The sequence below is a fragment of the Oncorhynchus nerka genome, linkage group LG21, assembly GCF_034236695.1.
Source record: "Oncorhynchus nerka isolate Pitt River linkage group LG21, Oner_Uvic_2.0, whole genome shotgun sequence".
Lineage (NCBI taxonomy): Eukaryota > Metazoa > Chordata > Actinopteri > Salmoniformes > Salmonidae > Oncorhynchus > Oncorhynchus nerka.
This window is the reverse complement of record NC_088416.1, coordinates 12,540,722-12,567,313: the sequence shown is the minus strand read 5'-3', so window position 1 is coordinate 12,567,313 and position 26,592 is coordinate 12,540,722. Positions and strand designations below refer to the sequence as shown.

Genomic DNA, 26,592 nt, shown 5'->3' with positions numbered 1-26,592 from the left:
CTACTTAATTTCTCAAAAGAAAAACATTGAACAATTTCTAAATACTGTTGACATCCAGTGGAAGCCATAGGAACTGCAACCAGGTTCCTAATAATAAGGGTATCCCATAGAAAAACATTGGAAAATCCTATGACCTCAATTTTTCTTCTCCCCTGGATGGATTGTCCTCGGGGTTTAGCCTGCCAAATCAGGTCTGTTACACTCACGGACATTATTTGTAACAGTTTTAGAAACTTTAGAGTGTTTTCTATCTAAATCTACCAATTATATGCATATCCTAGCTTCTGGGCCTGAGTAACAGGCAGTTTACTTTGAGCACGCTTTTCATCCGGATGTCAAAATACTGCCCCCTACCCAAGAGAGGTTAACAATCAATGCTACGGTTGAGTAGCTGTATCTGTATCTAAGGAGAATTCTACCAGGACCACCTGGTTATTTTCTCCAAGGAATCGTGTGAAAACACTGCTTTCATTCCCATGCTGGAACATCTACAGTGCCTTGAGAAAGTATTCGGCCCCCTTGAACTTTGCGACCTTTTGCCACATTTCAGGCTTCAAACATAAAGATATAAAACTGTATTTTTTGTGAAGAATCAACAACAAGTGGGACACAATCATGAAGTGGAACGACATTTATTGGATATTTCAAACTTTTTTAACAAATCAAAAACTGAAAAATTGGGCGTGCAAAATTATTCAGCCCCCTTAAGTTAATACTTTGTAGTGCCACCTTTTGCTGCGATTACAGCTGTAAGTCGCTTGGGGTATGTCTCTATCAGTTTTGCACATCGAGAGACTGAAATGTTTTCCCATTCCTCCTTGCAAAACAGCTCAAGCTCAGTGAGGTTGGATGGAGAGCATTTGTGAACAGCAGTTTTCAGTTCTTTCCACAGATTCTCGATTGGATTCAGGTCTGGACTTTTACTTGGCCATTCTAACACCTGGATATGTTTATTTTTGAACCATTCCATTGTAGATTTTGCTTTATGTTTTGGATCATTGTCTTGTTGGAAGACAAATCTCTGTCCCAGTCTCAGGTCTTTTGCAGACTCCATCAGGTTTTCTTCCAGAATGGTCCTGTATTTGGCTCCATCCATCTTCCCATCAATTTTAACCATCTTCCCTGTCCCTGCTGAAGAAAAGCAGGCCCAAACCATGATGCTGCCACCACCATGTTTGACAGTGGGTATGGTGTGTTCAGGGTGATGAGCTGTGTTGCTTTTACGCCAAACATAACGTTTTGCATTGTTGCCAAAAAGTTCAATTTTGGTTTCATCTGACCAGAGCACCTTCTTCCACATGTTTGGTGTGTCTCCCAGGTGGCCTGTGGCAAACTTTAAACAACACTTTTTATGGATATCTTTAAGAAATGGCTTTCTTCTTGCCACTCTTCCATAAAGGCCAGATTTGTGCAATATTTACATTTACATTTAAGTCATTTAGCAGACGCTCTTATCCAGAGCGACTTACAAATTGGTGCTTTCACCTTATGACATCCAGTGGAACAGCCACTTTACAATAGTGCATCTAAGTCTTTTAAGGGGGGGTGAGAAGGATTACTTTATCCTATCCTAGGTATTCCTTAAAGAGGTGGGGTTTCAGGTGTCTCCGGAAGGTGGTGATTGACTCCGCTGTCCTGGCGTCGTGAGGGAGTTTGTTCCACCATTGGGGGGCCAGAGCAGCGAACAGTTTTGACTGGGCTGAGCGGGAACTGGACTTCCTCAGTGGTAGGGAGGCGAGCAGGCCAGAGGTGGATGAACGCAGTGCCCTTGTTTGGGTGTAGGGCCTGATCAGAGCCTGGAGGTACTGAGGTGCCGTTCCCCTCACAGCTCCGTAGGCAAGCACCATGGTCTTGTAGCGGATGCGAGCTTCAACTGGAAGCCAGTGGAGGGAGCGGAGGAGCGGGGTGACGTGAGAGAACTTGGGAAGGTTGAACACCAGACGGGCTGCGGCGTTCTGGATGAGTTGTAGGGATTTAATGGCACAGGCAGGGAGCCCAGCCAACAGCGAGTTGCAGTAATCCAGACGGGAGATGACAAGTGCCTGGATTAGGACCTGCGCCGCTTCCTGTGTGAGGCAGGGTCGTACTCTGCGGATGTTGTAGAGCATGAACCTACAGGAACGGGCTACCGCCTTGATGTTAGTTGAGAACGACAGGGTGTTGTCCAGGATCACGCCAAGGTTCTTAGCGCTCTGGGAGGAGGACACGATGGAGTTGTCAACCGTGATGGCCAGATCATGGAACGGGCAGTCCTTCCCCGGGAGGAAGAGCAGCTCCGTCTTGCCGAGGTTCAGCTTGAGGTGGTGATCCGTCATCCACACTGATATGTCTGCCAGACATGCAGAGATGCGATTCGCCACCTGGTCATCAGAGGGGGGAAAGGAGAAGATTAATTGTGTGTCGTCTGCATAGCAATGATAGGAGAGACCATGTGAGGTTATGACAGAGCCAAGTGACTTGGTGTATAGCGAGAATAGGAGAGGGCCTAGAACAGAGCCCTGGGGGACACCAGTGGTGAGAGCGCGTGGTGAGGAGACAGATTCTCGCCACGCCACCTGGTAGGAGCGACCTGTCAGGTAGGACGCAATCCAAGCGTGGGCCGCGCCGGAGATGCCCAACTCGGAGAGGGTGGAGAGGAGGATCTGATGGTTCACAGTATCGAAGGCAGCCGATAGGTCTAGAAGGATGAGAGCAGAGGAGAGAGAGTTAGCTTTAGCAGTGCGGAGTGCCTCCGTGATACAGAGAAGAGCAGTCTCAGTTGAATGACTAGTCTTGAAACCTGACTGATTTGGATCAAGAAGGTCATTCTGAGAGAGATAGCGGGAGAGCTGGCCAAGGACGGCACACGTTCAAGAGTTTTGGAGAGAAAAGAAAGAAGGGATACTGGTCTGTAGTTGTTGACATCGGAGGGATCGAGTGTAGGTTTTTTCAGAAGGGGTGTAACTCTCGCTCTCTTGAAGACGGGAGGGACGTAGCCAGCGGTCAGGGATGAGTTGATGAGCGAGGTGAGGTAAGGGAGAAGGTCACCGGAAATGGTCTGGAGAAGAGAGGAGGGGATAGGGTCAAGCGGGCAGGTTGTTGGGCGGCCGGCCGTCACAAGACGCGAGATGTCATCTGGAGAGAGAGGGGAGAAAGAGGTCAGAGCACAGGGTAGGGCAGTGTGAGCAGAACCAGCGGTGTCGTTTGACTTAGCAAACGAGGATCGGATGTCGTCGACCTTCTTTTCAAAATGGTTGACGAAGTCATCTGCAGAGAGGGAGGAGGGGGGGGAGGGGGAGGAGGATTCAGGAGGGAGGAGAAGGTGGCAAAGAGCTTCCTAGGGTTAGAGGCAGATGCTTGGAATTTAGAGTGGTAGAAAGTGGCTTTAGCAGCAGAGACAGAGGAGGAAAATGTAGAGAGGAGGGAGTGAAAGGATGCCAGGTCCGCAGGGAGGCGAGTTTTCCTCCATTTCCGCTCGGCTGCCCGGAGCCCTGTTCAATATACGACTGATTGTTGTCCTATGGACAGAGTCTCCCACCTCAGCTGTAGATCTCTGCAGTTCATCCAGAGTGATCATGGGCCTCTTGGCTGCATCTCTGATCAGTCTTCTCCTTGTATGAGCTGAAAGTTTAGAGGGACGGCCAGGTCTTGGTAGATTTGCAGTGGTCTGATACTCCTTCCATTTCAATATTATCGCTTGCACAGTGCTCCTTGGGATGTTTAAAGCTTGGGAAATCTTTTTGTATCCAAATCCAGCTATAAACTTCTTCACAACCGTATCTCGGACCTGCCTGGTGTGTTCCTTGTTCTTCATGATGCTCTCTGCGCTTTTAACGGACCTCTGAGACTATCACAGTGCAGGTGCATTTATACGGAGACTTGATTACACACAGGTGGATTGTATTTATCATCATTAGTCATTTAGGTCAACATTGGATCATTCAGAGATCCTCACTGAACTTCTGGAGAGAGTTTGCTGCACTGAAAGTAAAGGGGCTGAATAATTTTGCACGCCCAATTTTTCAGTTTTTGATTTGTTAAAAAAGTTTGAAATATCCAATAAATGTCGTTCCACTTCATGATTGTGTCCCACTTGTTGTTGATTCTTCACAAAAAAATACAGTTTTATATCTTTATGTTTGAAGCCTGAAATGTGGCAAAAGGTCGCAAAGTTCAAGGGGGCCGAATACTTTCGCAAGGCACTGTACATGGCTGATTAGCCGTCCTCAGAAGACCCCTCTTACAGAATGAGGGTGAGGAAACAGACCACTAAGAGAAAGGACTGACATTGTGTGGAAAAATCAGACTTACACCCGGTGAGACGAAAGAGGTGCAGCCATCAGAGGAGGAGGCGGAACTCGGTCCATGAAGAGATACCCCAACGGAGACCTTTGACAAGTAATTACATCATTATATTCTGACCCATAAGAGCGGCAGTTCGGGGCAAGGTGTTAGAATCATTTGTAAACTATGCTTAGTTTAGCCCTAAGTATGCTTTTCTCTCGTGCACAGTCCTCATGTCTCCTTGCAGCATGTCTAAGGCATGTTCACGCAGATGAGCGGGGACCCTCGGCATCTTTCTTTTGGTGTCCGTACAAAGGCCTCTTTAAGCTGTTTGTGTCTTAACGACCATTCCACAGGTGCATGTTCATTAATTGTTTATGGTTCATCATGGGAAACAGTGTTTAAACACTTTACAATGAAGATCCGTTAAGTTATTTGGATTTTTACGAATTATCTTTGAAAGACAGGGTCCTGAAAAAGGGACGTTTATTTTTTTGCTGAGTTTAGATAATCTTTGGTATCGATCTAATGGTATCGAATCGTTGTGTTCCAAGCGGAAGTGTCTGCAATTTGTATTTTTTAAGTTGTGCTGACAATATCGGAGATAACTTAGACAAAAAAGACAACTTTTTACAAATGTTATTACTACATGTCAGAAAAGTATAATTTCATGAGTTGGATTGGAGTGTATACATTTTTTCTACCAGTACATAATCATATTTTCAGAATAAAAATTATTAAGCAATTACCATGTTTACATAAGTCAAAATTGTCAGCACAAATATCTACTCTAAGTGACATTGAAAGTGACAATATGGTGCTTTTAGCCTTACATCCAGTACTTCGTCATCAGAGTCATTTGTCATGACTAAAGTCGTAAAATTACAGTGACTTTCCCAAAATGTGGAAGATTCCCAGAGGAATCAGGAGGGAATAAGCAGGAAATCCTCCAACCAGGGTTTTTAGAAAATTTGGGAAAGCTACCAGAATCTTGCAACCCTAGTCATGATAATAATCAGAAAACCTTGGGCTCCAGCTGGCTTTAGTGATGCCTCTTTGTGGAGATTTGGGACATCGTTTGGTAATCCCTAGAATATTATACTCATTGTTATTTACGTATTCAGCAATAAAGTCTACATTTTAGCCCCCAACAAAACCTTAACTATAGAATGAGAAGACTATACACATTTTACATAGAAATGTACAAAAAGCATTGCAGAGGAAAACACATAGGTATACACCCTGAATTTGTTCTGATGTTGGAATATTTTAAGGAGCGAGACATCCTTCTTCCTCTCCATCTTTTCCACATCTTTCTCTCTTGTTTCCAAACTATCCCTCTTCTTCTCCAGCATCCCATTCTCTTCTCAATGCGTTTTTTTTTCTTCTCCACTGTCTATCTTCTTGTTCAACAACTTCTCTCTCTCCCTCACCACCTCCTCCTTATCCAATTCCTTGTTCGCCATCTTCATCTACTATTTCTCTTCCCTTCAATTATTTTCTTTCTTTTACAAATTCTTTATCTTCAAACTCATCTTTCTCTCTCTTGCAGGTCTTACAGATCTCATTCTTCACTTCTGCACCTACTTTCCCTGACTGTCTGTCTCTCCAACTCTCTTTTCCACTCCTGTCTTTCTGCCTTCCTTTCTCTTTGAACTCTGTCCATGACCCTGACCATTCTGCTCATCTTCGGTTGTTGGGTGGTGTGAGCTGCGTGTGGAACAGCTGCCAGCTCCATGCTCAGCTTAGACTCCACTAATCACATCATCCTGTGGACACAGAGTTACAAATGGACATGCACATACGCCACACATACACAAACACCCTCTTTCTCGCTCTCTCTTCAGAAAAGGCCCACTGGAAGGTTCACGTTCTTACTTGCTATCACTTTGCTCAAAAGTCCCATACTATATCAAGATACCAGTACCAGGAATGATGATAGGCGTTTGCTCCAGATCAGTGATGCTCAAACCCCTCCTCGGGTACCCCCCAGACGTTTCACCATTTTTTTGTAGCCCTGAACTAGCTCACCTGATTCACCTAATCAAGGGCTTGATAATTAGTTGACAAGTTGTATCAGATGTGCTAGCTCTAGAATAGATCAAATACATGGAACAGCCGGGGGTCCCTGACGATAGGTTTGAGAACCCCGTAGTTAGTCAACCACAGACCAATCATAACACCCTCAGAAAATGTGATAAATAATTACAATTACTGTAGAAAAATTAAGTACAGAGAAAGAAAATACAACCTCTCTCTTTCCGTTGACATACACAATTCCCTTTGCCACAGCTCTCTTGAGTCTTCACATGCTTGTCCTCCATCTCTGCAGTTACAGTTGAAGTCAGAAGTTTACATACACCATAGCCAAATACATTTAAACTCAGTTTTTCACAATTAAAGACATTTAATCGTAGTAAAAATTCCCTGTCTTAGGTCAGTTAGGATCACCTAACAGACAATTCATTTCCGTAACTGCAACAATGAGAGTTGGTATGATGTCTTGACAGGATAACAACATTTTCTGAATTATGATGCCTTGCCGTTTAGTACTCTGAGGCGTCATAGTACCATCGTCATGACAATGGACAAACCATTTTACTGCACATTCACACACAAGCAGAGGTTTAGTTTATTAGGATTATCATTAACTACTGTACATGCAGCACTCTTCCTGGGGTCCACATAAAACATACTGTTCTGTGCTTGGTCATCTATTTGAAAGACAATAACATAAGATATTACATTAAATTCAAAATACAAAACTAAAATAAGAGTTGTATTAAAGAAAGACACCAAGATAAAACAAAATATTATTGACACTATTCATATATATATATATATATATATATATATATATATATATACACACAGTTGAAGTTTACATACACCGTAGCCAAATACATTTAAACTCAGTTTTTCACAATTAAAGACATTTAATCCTAGCAAAAATTCCCTGTCTTAGGTCAGTTAGGATCACCACTTTATTTTAAGAATGTGAAATGTCAGAATAATAGTAGAGAATGATTTACTTAAGCTTTTACTTATTTCATCACATTCCCAGTGGGTCGGAAGTTTATTTGCACTCAATTAGTATTCGGTAGCATTGCCTTTAAATTGTTTAACTTCGGTCAAACGTTCCACAAGCTTCCAACAATAAGTTGGGTGAATGTTCCTCCTGACAGAACTGGTGTAACTGAGTCAGGTTTGTAGGCCTCCTTGCTCGCACTCACTTTTTCAGTCCTGCGCACAAATTTTCTATAGAATTGAGGTCAGGGCTTTGTGATGGCCAATCCAATACCTTGACTTGTTGTCCTTAAGCCATTTTGCCACAACTTTGGAAGTATGCTTGGGGTCATTGTTCATTTGGAAGACCCATTTGCGACCAAGTTTTAACTTTCTGACTGATGTCTTGAGATGTTGCTTCAATATATCCACAATTTTCTTTCCTCATGATGCCATGTATTTTGTGAAGTGCACCAGTCCCTCCTGCAGCAAAGCACCCCCACCCCCGTGCTTCACGGTTGGGATGGCGTTCTTCGGCTTGCAAGCCTCTCCCTTTTTCCTCCTAACAGAACAATGATCATTATTGCCAAACAGTTGTATTTTTGTTTCATCAGACCAGAAGACATTTCTCCAAAAAGTAAAGATTGTCCCCCCGTGCAGTTGCAAACCATAGTCTTTTTTATGGCGGTTTTGGAGCAGTGGCTTCTTCCTTGCTGAGCGGCCTTTCAGGTTATGTCGATATAGGATTAGTTTCACTGTGGATATAGATACTTTTGTACCTATTTCCTCCAGCATCTTCACAAGGTCCTTTGCTGTTGTTCTGGGATTGATTTGCATTTTTCGCACCAAAGTGCATTCATCTCTTGGAGACAGAACGCATCTCCTTCCTGAGCAGTATGACGGCTGCGTGGTCCCATGGTGTTTATACTTGCGTACTATTGTTTGTACAGATGAACATGGTACCTTCAAGCATTTGGAAATTGCTCCCAAGGATGAACCAGACTACAAAAAAAATTCTGAACTCTTGGCTGATTTCTTTTGATTTTCCCACGAGGTCAAGCAAAGAAGCACTGAGTTTGAAGCTAGGCCTTGAAATACTTCCACAGGTACACCTCCAATTGACTCAAATGATGTCAATTAGCCTATCAGAAGCTTCTAAAGCCATGACATCATTTTATGGAATTTTCCAAGCTGTTTAAATGTACAGTCAACTTAGTATATGTAAACTTCTGACCCAGTGGAATTGTGATACAGTGAATTAGAAGTGAAATAATCTGTCTGTAAACAATTGTTGTAAAAAGTAGATGTCCTAACCGACTTGCCAAAACTATAGTTTGGTTGTGGAGTGGTTGAATAATGAGTTTTAATGACTAAACTTCCGACTTCAACATTAGGTACATCGAGTCATTATTTTTTATTATTTTGAACCCTGGACTCAACTAATCATGCATCTGATTAATTCGATTCAATGCAATTACTGGCAGACTACATGGCAGGCATTTTTTTTTTTAAAGACAATGTCTCATAGGTAATTTTACAGAATTAATGTAAGCCCCCAAACAACAAGCCTGATGTGGCACATAATAAACAGCATTTGTGTTTTTGAAAGTAGGACAACTCTCACCCTGTTTTCACACATTCCCATTTACCCTTGCTTTTTTGGTTTGCTTCTGCCCTTGAAATCAGATTAAATTAAGTCTATATCAAATTGCTGCTGTAATGTTTATCACAGGAATACCTTTGCATAGCTACAGCACTCATGGATAATAGTAAAAACTGTTTTGATTGCACAAATTGAATTAGACAAATGCTTTGTTTTAGGCTCCCTAAAATGATGGATAGAATTAACAGGGTATCTTTATTCGGCAGTTCAGCACTCCATAAGCATTTAGCAAGCACTTTATTTTCCTCTACATTTTAATATACATGACCTTGAACAGCAATCTTCTGTTCACTATACAGAGAATGGAATACATATGCTCCCTTGTACGATGTATTTGTACATATTTGAGAGGCCGAAAACAGGACTTAAATATGGCCCCTGACTAAAACTGCTTTGGGTGGCAAGTTCAGAGCAAAATATCCATAGGCTATCTATCACCTTTCCTTACTGTGGTTATAAATCATTTATATTTAAAAGTTAAAGAAACATGATTAGGAAGACAAATCAAACAGTTTAGAACAATATCTTTAGCAAGATGAGAAATCTGAGCCACCAAAGACCTAGGGCAGGGCTGGATTAAGAATGAAATGGTAAAGAAAAAAAAATACCAGGACTCAAACCCCAGTTCCTGCGAAGATCAGTCAAACCCCTCAAATATTACACCAGAGGTCCAAAACCATTCGGCTAACAAGGTTGGTACTGGTGGCACTATGACCGCTACACTTACCCCAATTGTAGGCCTACAGAATATCATTCCTCCATTTATCTGAAACCTACAGCATGAATGACCCACACTTATTTTTGCTTTTCTTTGTGTTTTCTTGTCCACATCCTGCCTTTTTATTCCCACCATCTGACAGATCTTTCTCCTAATTTCTTTCTTATTTCCTGTTTTCGTCCTGTTCGCTTTCTTTGTGGACGTTGTTTACATGCCTCACCAGATGAGCCTTCTGCGTGAATCCTTTACCACATACTGAGCAGACATGTTGTTTCTCTCCTGTGTGAGTCCGAATATGTTCATTTAGGTGTCCCTTCTGATAGAAGCTTTTCCCGCAATCACCACAGCTAAATGGTTTCACTCCTGTGTGAGTCAGTATGTGTGTCTTTAGGGCTGCCTTCTGATTGAAGCTTTTCCCACAGTCACCACAGCTAAATGGTTTCACTCCTGTGTGAGTCAATATATGCTTCCTTAGGTGCCCCTTATGATTGAAACATCTTCCGCAGTCACCACAGCTAAATGGTTTCTCTCCTGTGTGAGTCAGCATATGCCTCCTTAAGTCTCCCTTGTAACTAAAGCTTTTCCCGCAGTCACTACAGTTAAATGGTTTCTCCCCTGTGTGAGTCCGTATATGTTCGGTTAGGAGCCACTTCTGATTAAAGCTTTTTTTCCCACAGTCACCACAGCTAAATGGTTTCTCCCCTGTATGGGTTCGAATATGTTCGGTTAGATGTCCCTTCTGAATGAAGCTTTTACCACAGTCTCCACAGCTGAATGGTTTTTCTCCTGTGTGAGTCCGTACATGGTTGGTTAGATGCTGCTTGCGTTTGAAGCTTTTCCCACAGTCACCACAACTAAATGGTTTCTCTCCTGTCTCTCCTGTATGAGTCCTCATGTGCCTGGACAGAACCCCTTTGTATTTGAAGGTCTTGCCACAAATTGAGCAGGGTTTATCCACGTGACAGAGTCGAACATGGGCCTTCAGTTTACAGGTGGAGTGGTACTGTTTTTTGCAGAATCTGCATTCCCTGGGTCTCATCTTAGTGAGAGTCAAGTGCCTCTGCAGGTCAGCTTTCAGAGCAAATGTTTCACCACAGTCACGGCAGCGTTGATTTTTTATAGACGTGGTGTGGCTGGAGTCACTGTTTTGATTATTTAGGTGGGTCACATTGCCAAAAGGTTTGAGATCCACTAGTTTAGAGTCACTATCTCTGTTCTCCACAGTCTGGGGTTGGGGAAGAGTCAAGGGCTGAAGTGTGTCCTCCTGATCATATTCACTTTTCACACAAGGAGTGAATTTGAACTCTATGATATCAGCCTCCATCCCTTGAAGCTTCTCTTTCTCCTGACTGGTACAGAGTTCCTCCTGTTCCTCTTTAATCTGTGTGGGCTCTGGATCCTCCTGCCCCAGTCTCGTGCTCCACTCTTGCTCACAGTGCTGCTGCTCAAAGGGAACCTCTTCAGAGACAGCAAGAGAGAGCTGCAGGGAGTCTGGAGGGAAGGAGAAAGAAGCAGATATTATCTATTCAGCCTTTAGACATCAGGGTCAATTTGAATTGAAGTCAGTAAATTCAGAAAAAAAAAAAATCAAATTCTATAAAATAAAAACTTGAATCCATTTTCAATTACTTCTTTGCATCTCTTCTTAGTCTTACACGTACCCCCAAATCATGTCTCAAAGCAACTTCAAAAGTCCACTATCACAAGATACTTGTATTCAGACCCCTTCACTTTTTCCACATTTTTGTTACGTTACAGCCTAATTAGAAAATGTATCAAATGAATGTTTCCTCAATCTATACACAATATCCCATAATGACAAAGCGAAAACAGGTTTTTAGAAATTTTAGCAAATGTATTCAAAATGTTAAAAAACACCTTATTTACATAAGTATTCAGACCCTTGGCTATGAGACTCGAAATTGAGCTCTGGTGCATCTTGTTTCTATTGATTATCCTTGAGATGTGTCTACAACTTGGAGTCCATCTGTGGTAATTGCAATTGATTGGACATGATTTGGAAAGGCACACTCCTGTCAATATAAGGTCCCACAGTTGACAGTGCACGTCAGAGCAGAAACCAAGTCATGAGGTCGAAGGAATTATCTGTAGAGCTCCGAGACAGGATTGTATCCAGGCACAGATCTGGGGAAGTGTACCAAAAAATGTCTGCAGCATTGAAGGTCCCCAAGAACACAAGTGGCCTCCGTAATTCTTAACTGGAAGTTTGGAAGCACCAAGACTCTTCCTTGTCAGGATCGAGGGAAAGATAAATGGCGCGAAGTACAGAGAGATCCTTGATGAAAATCTGCTCCAGAGCGCTCAGGACCTCCGACTGGGGGCGAAGGTTCACCCTCCAACAAGAAAAAGACAATCACACAGCCAAGACCATGCAGGAGTGGCTTCAGGACATGTCTCTAAATGTCCTTGAGTGGCCCAGCCAGAGCTCGGACTTAAACCTGATCTAACATCTCTGGAGAGACCCGAAAATAGCTGTGCAGCAACGCTCCCCATCCAGCCTGACATGGCTTGAGAGGATCTGCAGAGAAGAATAGAATAAACTCCCCATATACAGGCGTGCCAAGTTTGTAGCGTCATACCCAAGAAGACTCGAGGCTGTAATCTCTGCCAAAGGTGCTTCAACAAAGTACTGAGTCAAGGGTCTTCTAAAAACCTGTTTTTTCTTTGTCATTATGTAGTATTGTGTATAGACTGATGAGGGGGGAAAATGACTTAATCAATTTTAGAATACTATAATGAAGTCTGGTTTAACAGCAATGCGTCAGTGTCTTTCATCCTGGCCATGCATTAGCCAAGTAGCCCATCAATGGAAGGATTTTAAATGGTGTACTCGTAAGAATGCCTTGAAATATGAGGTTTTTGCATAATTCACAAATCACATAGTTACCTGCATACTTCATTTTGCTTGATCAAGTATCTATCCCATTTTCAAAGAGTGAGTCTTGTCTGATTACCAAATAAGCACTCCTCCAAACTTATTTAAATGATTCAGTCCTATAATTCCATATCGTCGGCAAATATATCTTTGCTATTGAAAACGCGCTGTTAGGTTCTAAATAAACGGAGTAAAAACTCAGACGATTAGTAAAGCTCAAACCAAGTTTATTCACCCACTGGGTCACACAGCTGCTTAAGACAAAGACATGCTCCCACCAGCACCAGTATTTATACCCACCTTAAGGTATACATTTTTATCAACTTTTCTCTAAACATGACATCTTTGTTGCTAGGCAGGACGTGGGTAATAAACTGTTCCTTGTCCCTTCATGTGACCTGACCTCTGCTGCCATTCCTCACTAATCCACAGCTATCCACCCTTATCAGTGACCACAACCATGTGATTTACTAAGTAAGGGAAAAGGCACTCTCTGAGCCCATGGCTCATACCCACCCTTAATTGACCCCAACATATACATTCCAACATTAACTTCTGGTGTAGCAAGTATTTCAAATTAGCAAGTATTTCAAATTTACAACCCAACAAGTGCCAAATTCCTAGAGTGCAAATGGGATGCGCAAAGGCATTTAGGCCTACATATTGAAGCCAAATAGAACATTGTAGACTGCAAACATGACAAACATATTAAGCAAAACTGGATTAATTTAACTGTTGCTATTATTCGTTACTGCATGCTATTTAATAAACGCTATCAATTTACAAATGGGCTATGAAAAGAACATTCTGTGCCCTCCAGCCGAATTGGAGTTGATAAGGCAAAGACCATCAATAACCTACAACCTACACCGGACTAGGACGAGAATATTCTTTGCCCTCCAGCCGAATTGGAGTGGATGATAACGCAAAGACCATCAAAAACCTACACAACTTGAGACAACAGCATGCAGTACTAAGCCAAGGAGAACCTTGATTGGCCAGTGAGTGATCAAGCTCTCGTCACACCCTCAACTTATTTATTCATCAAAACCCAGCCCTTTTGTGCCACCACCAGCGAGACCGTATAGACATCTCCGGTTGTGTTCCCTTGCCTTCCCTTGTCAGTGTGTGTTCTGGGCCATCAGTAAATTCAGAGCTTGGTCAGATTGTCCGTTCATAAATTCTGAGCGTTTCGGTCTCAGAGTGCACACTGGACCCTCTGGCCGAGGAGTAGGATTGATCCGAGCGTTCTGACCTCAAAACGGCAGTCAAACACCCAAGCTAACAGCTACTTCCAGGCACAAATGAGAGAATACCTCACTCTCACTAGTCCTAGCAGATCTGGTTAGTGTTTTCATGTTATCAAGAGGGATAGTGGGTAACTTGACAGTGTTGCGATAGGTTGAACCACACAAAAAGGTATGTATTGGAAGGCTCCATCCACGACATTTCAAGCTGGCTGTGGAGTGAGCTTACGGCACATTGTTAACTGCGTTACACTGGCAACAATTTAATTAAGTTTTTTTTGCTGATGTTTACTGACAACTGTCATAACAACTTGGTACTTGGTCGTTCATATATTCCTCAATTATTCCGCGCTCTGGCACTCTCAAACCACAGTATTCTTATATTGGAGTAGATTGCCAGTGCTGATATGTAAAATAAAGGTTTTTTTTGACATACATCAGCAACGTCTGACCAGCGAAACACTAGCAGTATCCAATATTTTTGCGACAGCTATACGAGCAGAGATGTAGAGGCGAAGCGAGAGGGTCGACTCCGCCCCAAATCTGTCTGTGCGAAATCAAGCGTTAAGCAGACCAAGAGTTTTTGTATGGGGGGGTAACGAGTGTCAAATTTGGTCAAGATAAAAGTGAATTGCTATTTTGATAGGTAAGGCTTATTTGATCAAATATAAGTTTCATAATGCTTGGGTTGTTACGCATGTACTGATATAAGTGTAATGCACGTGACATTCCAGCAATTTTGCGCAAAAAGATTTTATATCGGAGTTGCGCCTGTTGTTCACATGCATATCTGGCCTCTCATTGGCTAGAATGTTCCCACCTGATCTCGCCGCCTGCCTTTTGCAGACATGTATTTCCATTGTTAGAGCGGTTAGCCGACCATCTTGTCAATATAATCACAAATCTTCGGTGAAAGTGATGACCCTTCTGCTTCACTTCCATATCCTTTCCCATATTGTTGTGAATTGGCTTCAAGATAACGAAATTCATGAAAACGCGCAGAGGTCATTTAAGATCAATCTATCAAATGCCTTTTTTGAAGTATATTAAAGAGCTAGAGTCTATTTTCCTGAATTTCCGCTTGACTGATGTGCCCAAAGTAAGATGCCTGGCCCAGAAGCCAGGATATGCATATAATTAGTAGAATTGGATAGAAAACACTTTGAAGTTTCTAGAAATTATTTTATAATGTCTGAGAGTATAACACAATTGATATGGCAGGCGAAATTCCAAAGAAAAACCAACCAGAAATGTTTTTTTTGAGCTCCCAGGCTCTAATAATGGAAAGCTATTGGTTCAATGTTATTCCAGCTTCCAGATTGCAATTCCTATGGCTTCCACTAGATGCCAACAGTCTGTTGGACCCACTCACTGTCACAGTCATACTGTGGACCTAGTTTTGTCCCATGGAATAAATGTTTTGGATCTTAATGTTTTTCCGTATAATCCTGGACTATCGGACCACCATTTTATTACATTTGCAATTGCAACAAATAATCTGCTCAGACCCCAACCAAGGAACATCAAAAGTCGTGCTATAAATTCACAGACAACACAAAGATTCCCCAAGGACACCAGAGGACAAAAATCAGTTAACCACCTAACTGAGGAACTCAATTTAACCTTGCGCAATACCCTAGATGCAGTTGCACCCCTAAAAAGTAAAAACATTTCTCATAAGAAACTAGCTCCCTGGTACACAGAAAATACCCGAGCTCTGAAGCAAGCTTCCAGAAAATTGGAACGGAAATGGCGCCACACTAAACTGGAAGTCTTCCGACTAGCTTGGAAAGACAGTACCGAAGAGCCCTTACTGCTGCTCGATCATCCTATTTTTCTAACTTAATTGAGGAAAATAAGAACAATCCGAAATTCATTTTTGATAATGTCGCAAAGCTAACTAAAATGCAGCATTCCCCAAGAGAGGATGGCTTTCACTTCAGCAGTGATAAATTCATGAACTTCTTTGAGGAAAAGATCATGATTATTAGAAAGCAAATTACGGACTCCTCTTTAAATCTGCGTATTCCTTCAAAGCTCAGTTGTCCTGAGTCTGCACAACTCTGCCAGGACCTAGGATCAAGAGAGATGCTCAAGTGTTTTAGTACTATATCTCTTCACATAATGATGAGCTGCATACTGGACCCTATTCCAACTAAACTACAGAAAGAGCTGCTTCCTGTGCTTGGCCCTCCTATGTTGAACATAATAAACGGCTCTCTATCCACCGGATGTGTACCAAACTCACTAAAAGTGGCAGTAATAAAGCCTCTCTTGAAAAAGCCAAACCTTGACCCAGAAAATATAAAAAACTATCGGCCTATATCGAATCTTCCATTCCTCTCAACATTTTTAGAAAAGGCTGTTGCGCAGCAACTCACTGCCTTCCTGAAGACAAACAATGTATACGAAATGCTTCAGTCTGGTTTTAGACCCATCATAGCACTGAGACTGCACTTGTGAAGGTGGTAAATAACCTTTTAATGGCATCAGACCGAGGCTCTGCATCTGTCCTCGTGCTCCTAGACCTTAGTGCTGCTTTTGATACCATCGATCACCACATTCTTTTGGAGAGATTGGAAACCCAAATTGGTCTACACGGACAAGTTCTGGCCTGGTTTAGAGCTTAACTGTTGGAAAGATATCAGTTTGTCTCTGTGAATGGTTTGTCCTCTGACAAATCAACTGTAAATTTTGGTGTTCCTCAAGGTTCTGTTTTAGGACCACTATTGTTTTCACTATATATTTTACCTCTTGGGGATGTCATTCGAAAACATAATGTTAACTTTCACTGCTATGCGGATGACACACAGCTGTACATTTCAATGAAACATGGTGAAGCCCCAAAATTGCCCTTGCTAGAAGCATGTGTTTCAGACATAAGGAAGTGGATGGCTGCAAACTTTCTACTTTTAAACTCGGACAAAACAGAGATGCTTGTTCTAGGTCCCAAGAAACAAAGAGATCTTCTGTTGAATCTGACAATTAATCTTAATGGTTGTACAGTCGTCTCAAATAAAACTGAAGGACCTCGGCGTTACTCTGGACCCTGATCTCTCTCTTGAAGAACATATCAAAACCATTTCAAGGACAGCTTTTTTCCATTGCAAAAATCAGAAACTTTCTGTCCAAAAATGATGCAGAAAAATCCATGCTTTTGTCACTTTTAGGTTAGACTACTGCAATGCTCTACTTTCCGGCTACCCGGATAAAGCACTAAATAAACTTCAGTTAGTGCTAAATACGGCTGCTAGAATCCTGAATAGAACCAAAAAAGTTGATCATATTACTCCAGTGCTAGCCTCCCTACACTGGCTTCCTGTCAAGGCAAGGGCTGAATTCAAGGTTTTACTGCTAACCTACAAAGCATTACATGGGCTTGCTCCTACCTATCTCTCTGATTTGGTCCTGCCGTACATACCTACACGTACACTACGGTCACAAGACGCAGGCCTCCTAATTGTCCCTAGAATTTCTAAGCAAACAGCTGGAGGCAGGGCTTTCTCATATAGAGCTCCATTTTTATGGAATGGTCTGCCTACCCATGTAACAGACGCAAAATCGGTCTCAACATTTAAGTCTTTACTGAAGACTCATCTCTTCAGTGGGTCATATGACTGAGTGTAGTCCGGCCCAGGAGTGGGAAAGTGAATGGAAAGGCTCTGGAGCAACGAACCGCCCTTGCTGTCTCTGCCTGGCCGGTTCCCCTCTTTCCACTGGGATTCTCTGCCTCTAACCCTATTACAGGGGCTGAGTCACTGGCTTACTGGGGCTCTCTCATACCGTCCCTGGGGGGGGGGGGGAGGGTCACTTGAGTGGGTTGAGTCACTGAAGTGATCTTCCTGTCTGGGTTGGCGCCCCCCCCTTGGGTTGTGCCGTGGCGGAGATCTTTGTGGGCTATACTTGGCCTTGTCTCAGGATGGTAAGTTGGTGGTTTAAGATATCCCTCTAGTGGTGTGGGGGCTGTGCTTTGGCAAAGTGGGTGGGGTTATATCCTTCCTGTTTGGCCCTGTCCGGGGGTGTCCTCGGATGGGGCCACAGTGTCTCCTGACCCCTCCTGTCTCAGCCTCCAGTATTTATGCTGCAGTAGTTTATGTGTCGGGGGGCTAGGGTCAGTTTGTTATATCTGGAGTACTTCTCCTGTCCTATTCGGTGTCCTGTGTGAATTTAAGTGTGCTCTCTCCAATTCTCTCTTTCTTTCTCTCGGAGGACCTGAGCCCTAGGACCATGCATCAGGACTACCTGACATGATGACTCCTTGCTGTCCCCAGTCCACCTGGCCGTGCTGCTGCTCCAGTTTCAACTGTTCTGCCTTATTATTATTGGGCCATGCTGGTCATTTATGAACATTTGAACATCTTGGCCATGTTGTTATAATCTCCACCCGGCACAGCCAGAAGAGGACTGGCCACCCCACATAGCCTGGTTCCTCTCTAGGTTTCTTCCTAGGTTTTGGCCTTTCTAGGGAGTTTTTCCTAGCCACCGTGCTTCTACACCTGCATTGCTTGCTGTTTGGGGTTTTAGGCTGGGTTTCTGTACAGCACTTTGAGATATCAGCTGATGTACGAAGGGCTATATAAATACATTTGATTTGTTCATTGTTTTAGGCTTGTTTCTTCAAAACGAGCAAGAATTTAGAGTTTTTGTACAAAGACTCCTGGTTCAAAATCAGTCTGTTGGCGTGCACGGTGAAGAGCACACCAATAGACTGCGCGCTTACTAATTTTACTTTTCTATTGAACATACTTCTTTCCGTATTAAATATTATAATTTATTTACATTTTTGGATACCTGAGGATTGGATAGAAATGTAGTTTGACTTGTTTGAACAAAGTTTAGCGGTAGCTTTTTGGACTCCTTTGTCTGCATGTTGAATGAGTGGATTACTGAAATCGATGGCACCAACTAAAACAGACTTTTGGGATATAAAGAAGGATTTTATCTAACAAAACAAACATTCATGTTGTAGCTGGGACACTTGGGATTGCAAACAGAGGAAGATTTTCAAAAGTAAGTGATTTATTTAAATCGCTATTTGTGATTTTATGAAGCCTGTGCTGGTTGAAAATATGTTGTGGGTGCCGTCCTCAAACAATCACGCATGGTATGCTTTCGCTGTAAAGCCTATTGTAAATAGGACAACGCCGTTAGATTAACCAATAATTTAACCTTTTAAATGATTTAAGATACTTGTATGTTCATGAATGCTTAATATTACAATTATTTATTAGAATTGAACGCCCTCCACGGGATGCTGTCGACAGGTGTCCCGCTAGCGGGACGGCCTATCCCTAGAGCCCTCAGTGGAACGCTCGGGATCAGAGATAGATCAAATTAAAAATAAAATGTTTAAAGCCCTATTTGCAGTATTACTAGAGAACGTTGGTTATGCAACTATTACCCCACAATGTCCGTTATTCCAGAGGACGATTTGGACTGGATTAGTTTGTTCAAAACTGGCCCCTGTAAATTAATTTTTTTAAATAAATGGATTGTTATGCAGAAGCCTGGAGGTTTTTATTCTAGGAATTAGAAGATATTTCAACCTGTTCAGGCGATAGCAGGCTACACTGAGAACTCGAGCTTGGCTCCCAAGTTTCTAAGCCATATCAAGCCATCTTTGGTATAGTGTCGCCATAATATTTGAATTGAGGAAGTGATCATCATTATTTTAGCGATCAGAAGGTAGACGTCCAAAAATTTCCAGTCAAAGGTTTTGGACACACACAACTACTCATTCCAGGGTTTTTCTTTATTTGTATTATTTTCTACATTGTAGTAACCAAAATAAGTGTTAAACAAATCAAAATATATTTTATATGAGATTCTTCAAAGTAACTACCCTTTGCCTGACAGCTTTGCACACTCTTGGCATTCTCTCAACCAGCTTCATGAGGTCGTCACCTGGAATGCATTTCAATTAACAGGTGTGCATTGTTAAAAGTAAATTATTTTTGAGCTTAGTTGGTCAATTGGCAGTGTACAATTTTTTTTTAATGTTTTCCCGGCCATGATTAAGCTGACACCTGCTCGTCGAACAACTCATTCCACAATCATGGGCATTAATATGCAGTTGGTTCCCCCTTCGCTGCTACACAAGCCTCTACTCTTCTGGGAAGGCTTTCCACTTTCCCTTCACTGGAACAAAGGGACCTAGCCTGAAACATGAAAAACAGACCCAGATAATTATTCCTACTCCACCAAACCTTACAGTTGGCACTATGCATTGGGACAGGTAGCGTTCTCCTGGCATCTGCCAAAACCAGATTAGTCCGTCGGACGTCCAGATGCTGAAGCGTACTTCATCACTCCAGAGAACGGGTTTCCACTGCTCCAGAGTCCAATGGCGCGATCTTTACACCACTCCAGCCGACGCTTGGCATTGCACATGGTGATCTTAGGCTTGTGTACGGCTGCTCAGCCATGGAAACCCATATCACGAAGCTCCCAACGAACAGTTCTTGTGCTGACGTTGCTTCCAAAGACAGTTCACCTGAGCAGCAATTTGAAAAACTGACTTGTTGGAACGGTGGCATCCTATGACAGTGCCATGTTGAAAAGGTCACTGAGCTCTTCAGTGACACCATTCTACTGCCAATGTTCGTCTTTGGAGATTGCATGGCTGTGTGCTCGATTGTATACACCTGTCAGCAACAGGTGTGGCTGAAATAGCCAAATCTACTAATTTTAAGTGGTGTCCACATACTTTTGTATATGTAGTGTATTTAGCTAGCTTCTAGCCTAGTGTTTGATATGCAATGCGATCTCGTAAGTCTCACGCATTGGCTGTGAGACACACTCCTATGACCCTCTTCTCACGCTCTCACAGCACACCTCATATCACACGCATTAAAAATACTGCTTTTATTTTTCTAATTAGTCCACTGTATAGTGAGCACGTACATTTTTTAACTGTGCTCCAAATAGTTTTGAAATCGGAGCATGCGATCTCATCTGCGCCGGCAACGTAACATCACGAGCGAAACCTCTAATTGTCCTGTCTTGCCACGGCACTTTGAAGCATTTCATTGGTCTAGGGGTGGCAGGTAGCCTAGTGGTTAGAGCGTTGGACTAGTAACTGGAAGGTTGCTAGATCGAATTCCGGAGCTGACAAGATGTAAATCTGTTGTTCTGTCCCTGAACAAGGCAGTTAACCCACTGTTCCTAGACCATCATTGTACATAAGAATTTGTTCCTTACAGACTTGCCTAGTTAAACAAAGGTTAACATTCTTTTTTCTATAGTTATGTAAGGGATCAACAGGATTGGATGCATGTTTTAAAGAAACACACCTCAAGATTAGAGTGGAGCTGAATGGAGAGAGAATGTTCTCCACTGAATTTATTTAACTAAAAGGATGTTGTCAACTAAATTAGGTTGCTGGTACTCCCATCCTTATAGCAGAATGCAGCCTTTTGACGGCATGTAGAAAAGTCGATTTAATCACATTAGTCCCCTCATTTGGTGATTGTCATTTAGGCTGTGGCAACTTAAAAGCAGCAGACAGATAGATCTACAGTGTGTTTTAGCCGGGAAGTTTTGTAAGGTGACCTGATTTGTAACTATAGAAATAATTGTGTTGAACAGATTGTGAACCTAAAAGTGTCAATTTCATCCCCCCCAAAAGCTACAAGTAACAAAGTCGTCGAAGTTTGAGTGTTCATTTAAATGTTCAAAGCATCCTGAATACACCTGACCTATGGTTTTTATTTCCCACACTGCTCATAGTTTAGGCCTGTGTCAAAATACGTAGAATGGCAGGAAATTCGCTTTAAAAAAGTTAAATATCCCCCAGTCCCCCGTCTAGGGGGCTATGAAATTGAAACATTGGGCAACATCCGCTCGTTGGTATGGATGTATCCAAATTAATGTCAATAGAAAGCAGCTTAAACACACGCAAATGTAGCTACTGGCTGCAGAGGTCGTGACTGTATTAGCCGTAGCTGGTTGGCTAGCTAGCAAGCAAGGGGCAAGAACGTTGCCAGCGACCATGGAACATAGCTATAGAACGAACTGGGCAGCGTCCATGAATATCGAACAAAACGAAAAACTGGGTCGCATCTAGCAATCAAAAGATGAAAGTATTCAAAATCTTGTAAAAAAATATATATATAACGTTAAATAAACAAATTTTTCCGGTAAGTGGACTTTAGTATTGTTTTATTTGGCAACTGTGGTATATAAGCGGGATAAAGGCCTGAGTTCTGTACATTACCAGCTTGGGGAAAAATTGTCGGGCGTTTATCCCTTACATAAGTACATAACCCTAGATCCCCTGGTAGATATCTACTAGCTACATACTAACCAATTCTACTTAGCTTTATCTTCGGTGTGATCTGCAGCAGTCTCCGTAGCCGATCATTCTCCTCCTTGTACTCTGCCACCGTTTTCTCAACTGCCGCGAAAATATCCAGGGCAGCTGCCGTTAAACGCTCATTTAAAAACACACGAAACGACTGTAGTTTAGACATTTTCGACAGAGTGAGGTGAGTAGTCGGCCTATTCCGTCCAGTCAGTAGGTCTTGAATCCGCAAGGAATGTTCATAACCAAAACAACTAGTCTCCAAATCTTCCTACTTCCTTTTTCTTCTTCATTGGGTTTAATGGTGAACTACACGCAAAAGGCGTATTGCCGCCACCAAATGGACGGGGGTGAAATATTTACAAAACAATTTTCCCTTCCATAGGGGAAGGGAAAATTAAGATGAATCCACACAAACTCCTCAAAAAGTATTAATACAAAATATATACATTCCCATTCCTTCTGTCATTCGCAAACTCAAATACCCTGCTCAGTCTCTGGGGCCTGAGTGGGTGGGACTGCACCAGACAGTAACACACATGCATACTTCCAGATATTGTTGGTGTACCAGCCATGCAACTATTAACAAATTTACCATGGCAGACATCCGTTTCCCTTAACACAAATACACATAAGCTGTTCATGTGATGTCACCATTACTCACTTGTTACAACATTTTTTTTAAACATTTTGCTCCTTGGCAATTCTCTTCTTCTAAACTAAATCTAGTTTTGTGGTTTTCTTCTTCTTTTGTGTTTAACAGCAGCTGGCGCACCCGGAAATGTGCAACAGCGCCACCAGTTGGAAATGTACAAAGCAGCCAGACCAGTAGTAAAGGAAAACGATAACTAATTAAATCCAGGCAAACAGTGGTTATCATAACATCATAGACTGGCTAGTCAGTTGGTTTGCTAAGACAACTAAGAGGCTAGTTAACTAGCTAGTTAGCTATTGTTTTTTATTTTAACAAGAACAGAAGAATTGGTTTGGAAATGGCACCGATCTCCCGAGTGGTTACTCCAAGGTGGACTTTTCCTGTAACTGAGGTGCAGTGACCCTTTGGCGCCCTATCTGGCATCATTTACATTTACATTTATGTCATTTAGCAGACGCTCTTATCCAGAGCGACTTACAAATTGGTGCGTTCACCTTAAGACATCCAGTGGAACAGCCACTTTACAATAGTGCATCTAAATCTTTTAAGGGGGGGTGAGAAGGATTACTTTATCCTATCCTAGGTATTCCTGAAAGAGGTGGGGTTTCAGGTGTCTCCGGAAGGTGGTGATTGACTCCGCTGTCCTGGCGTCGTGAGGGAGTTTGTTCCACCATTGGGGGCCAGAGCAGCGAACAGTTTTGACTGGGCTGCGCGGGAACTGTACTTCCTCAGTGGTAGGGAGGCGAGCAGGCCAGAGGTGGATGAACGCAGAGCCCTTGTTTGGGTGTAGGGCCTGATCAGAGCCTGGAGGTACTGAGGTGCCGTTCCCCTCACAGCTCCGTAGGCAAGCACCATGGTCTTGTAGCGGATGCGAGCTTCAACTGGAAGCCAGTTGAGAGAACTTGGGAAGGTTGAACACCAGACGGGCTGCGGCGTTCTGGATGAGTTGTAGGGGTTTAATGGCACAGGCAGGGAGCCCAGCCAACAGCGAGTTGCAGTAATCCAGACGGGAGATGACAAGTGCCTGGATTAGGACCTGCGCCGCTTCCTGTGTGAGGCACGTACTCTGCGGATGTTGTAGAGCATGAACCTACAAGAACGGGCCACCGCCTTGATGTTAGTTGAGAACGACAGGGTGTTGTCCAGGATCACAGGTTCTTAGCGCTCTGGGAGGAGGACACAATGGAGTTGTCAACCGTGATGGCGAGATCATGGAACGGGCAGTCCTTCCCGGGAGGAAGAGCAGCTCCATCTTGCCGAGGTTCAGCTTGAGGTGGTGATCCGTCATCCACACTGATATGTCTGCCAGACATGCAGAGATGCGATTCGCCACCTGGTCATCAGAAGGGGGAAAGGAGAAGATTAATTGTGTATCGTCTGCATAGCAATGATAGGAGAGACCATGTGAGGTTATGACAGAGCCAAGTGACTTGGTGTATAGCGAGAATAGGAGAGGGCCTAGAACAGAGCCCTGGGGACGCCAGTGGTGAGAGCGCGTGGTGAGGAGACAGATTCTCGCCACGCCACCTGTAGGAGCGACCAAGCGTGGGCGCGCCGGAGATGCCCAACTCGGAGAGGGTGGAGAGGAGGATCTGATGGTTCACAGTATCGAAGGCAGCCGATAGGTCTAGAAGGATGAGAGCAGAGGAGAGAGAGTTAGCTTTAGCAGTGCGGAGGGCCTCCGTGATACAGAGAAGAGCAGTCTCAGTTGAATGACTAGTCTTGAAACCTGACTGATTTGGATCAAGAAGGTCATTCTGAGAGAGATAGCGGGAGAGCTGGCCAAGGACGGCACGTTCAAGAGTTTTGGAGAGAAAAGAAAGAAGGGATACTGGTCTGTAGTTGTTGACATCGGAGGGATCGAGTGTAGGTTTTTTCAGAAGGGGTGCAACTCAGCCAGCGGTCAGGGATGAGTTGATGAGCGAGGTGAGGTAAGGGAGAGGTCTCCGGAAATGGTCTGGAGAAGAGAGGAGGGAATAGGGTCAAGCGGGCAGGTTGTTGGGCGGCCGGCCGTCACAAGACGCGAGATTTCATCTGGAGAGAGGGGAGAAAGAGGTCAGAGCACAGGGTAGGGCAGTGTGAGCAGAACCAGCGGTGTCGTTTGACTTAGCAAACGAGGATCGGATGTTCGACCTTCTTTTTCAAAATGGTTGACGAAGTCATCTGCAGAGAGGAGGAGGGGGAGGGGAGGAGGATTCAGGAGGAGGAGAAGGTGGCAAAGAGCTTCCTAGGGTTAGAGGCAGATGCTTGGACTTTAGAGTGGTAGAAAGTGGCTTTAGCAGCAGAGACAGAAGAGGAAAATGTAGAGAGGAGGGAGTGAAATGATCAGTTTTCCTCCATTTCCGCTCGGCTGCCCGGAGCCCTGTTCTGTGAGCTCGCAATGAGTCGTCGAGCCACGGAGCAGGAGGGAGGACCGAGCCGGCCTGGAGGATAGGGGACATAGAGAATCAAGGGATGCAGAAAGGGAGAGAGGAGGGTTGAGGAGGCAGAATCAGGAGATAGGTTGGAGAAGGTTTGAGCAGAGGGAAGAGATGATAGGATGGAAGAGGAGAGAGTAGCGGGGGAGAGAGAGCGAAGATTGGGACGGCGCGATACCATCCGAGTAGGGGCAGTGTGGGAAGTGTTGGATGAGAGCAAGAGGGAAAAGGATACAAGGTAGTGGTCGGAGACTTGGAGGGAGTTGCAGTGAGGTTAGTGGAAGAACAGCATCTAGTAAAGATGAGGTCGAGCGTATTGCCTGCCTTGTGAGTAGAGGGGGAAGGTGAGAGGGTGAGGTCAAAAGAGGAGAGGAGTGGAAAGAAGGAGGCAGAGAGGAATGAGTCAAAGGTAGACGTGGGGAGGTTAAAGTCACCCAGAACTGTGAGAGGTGAGCCGTCCTCAGGAAAGGAGCTTATCAAGGCATCAAGCTCATTGATGAACTCTCCGAGGGAACCTGGAGGGCGATAAATGATAAGGATGTTAAGCTTGAAAGGGCTGGTAACTGTGACAGCATGGAATTCAAAGGAGGCGATAGACAGATGGGTAAGGGGAGAAAGAGAGAATGACCACTTGGGAGAGATGAGGATCCCAAATGGCATCACCCAGGTAGGTGCTACACGACGTTTGAGGAGTACCTTACCACAGAGCCTACAAAGAGGCTGGGGATGGCAATTCATTCACTTGAACTCAACTAGTGAACACACAATGCCAGGACGAGGCCAGTAAGCTGTGGTCCACCTTCCTTATCTCCCACAGTGATTAGCCAACCCTTACCATCATGGCTCCCATTTCTGTCCATTTTGGCCAGTACCGGGCCCGGCTGAGTTATGTAGGTGAAGGCGAGGCCCCTAACAGAGTGCTTTCGGAAAGTATTCAGACCACGTGACTTTTTCCACATTTTGTTACATTACACCCTTATTCTAAAATGTATTACATTATTTTTCCCCCTCATCAATCTACACACAGTACCTCATAATGACAAAGCAGAAACAGGTTTTTATAAATGTTCGCTAATTTATAAAAATATAAACCTAAAATATCCCATTTAGACCCTTTACTCAGTACTTTGTTGAAGCACCTTTGGCACCGATTACAGCATTGTCTTCTTGGGTATGACGCTACAAGGTTGGCACACCTATATTTGAGGAGTTTCTCCCATTCCTCTCTGCAGATCCTCTCAAGCTCTGTCAGGTTGCTGCACAGCTATTTTCAGGTCTCTCCAGAGATGTTAGATCAGGTTCAAGTCCGGGCTCTGGCTGGGCTACTCACAGGCATTCAGAGACTTGTCCCAAAGCCATTCCTGCATTGTTTTGGCTGTGTGCTTAGGGTTGTTGTCCTGTTGGAAGGTGAACCTTCACCCCAGG

At 43.6% G+C, this 26,592-nt stretch overlaps 1 protein-coding gene across 1 annotated transcript; it reads right to left on the bottom strand.

The window, feature by feature from the left end:
- Positions 1–6,871: 6,871 nt before the first annotated feature.
- On the bottom strand, positions 6,872–22,375 carry LOC115103932 (zinc finger protein OZF-like). Its single transcript, XM_029624999.2, has 2 exons — positions 22,099–22,375; positions 6,872–11,141 (listed from the first exon to the last, which is right to left on the bottom strand). The coding sequence occupies exons 1-2, from the start codon at positions 22,262–22,264 to the stop codon at positions 9,814–9,816; spliced, it is 1,494 nt and encodes a 497-aa protein (XP_029480859.1). The 5' UTR covers positions 22,265–22,375; the 3' UTR covers positions 6,872–9,813.
- Between the last annotated feature and the right edge of the window lie 4,217 nt (positions 22,376–26,592).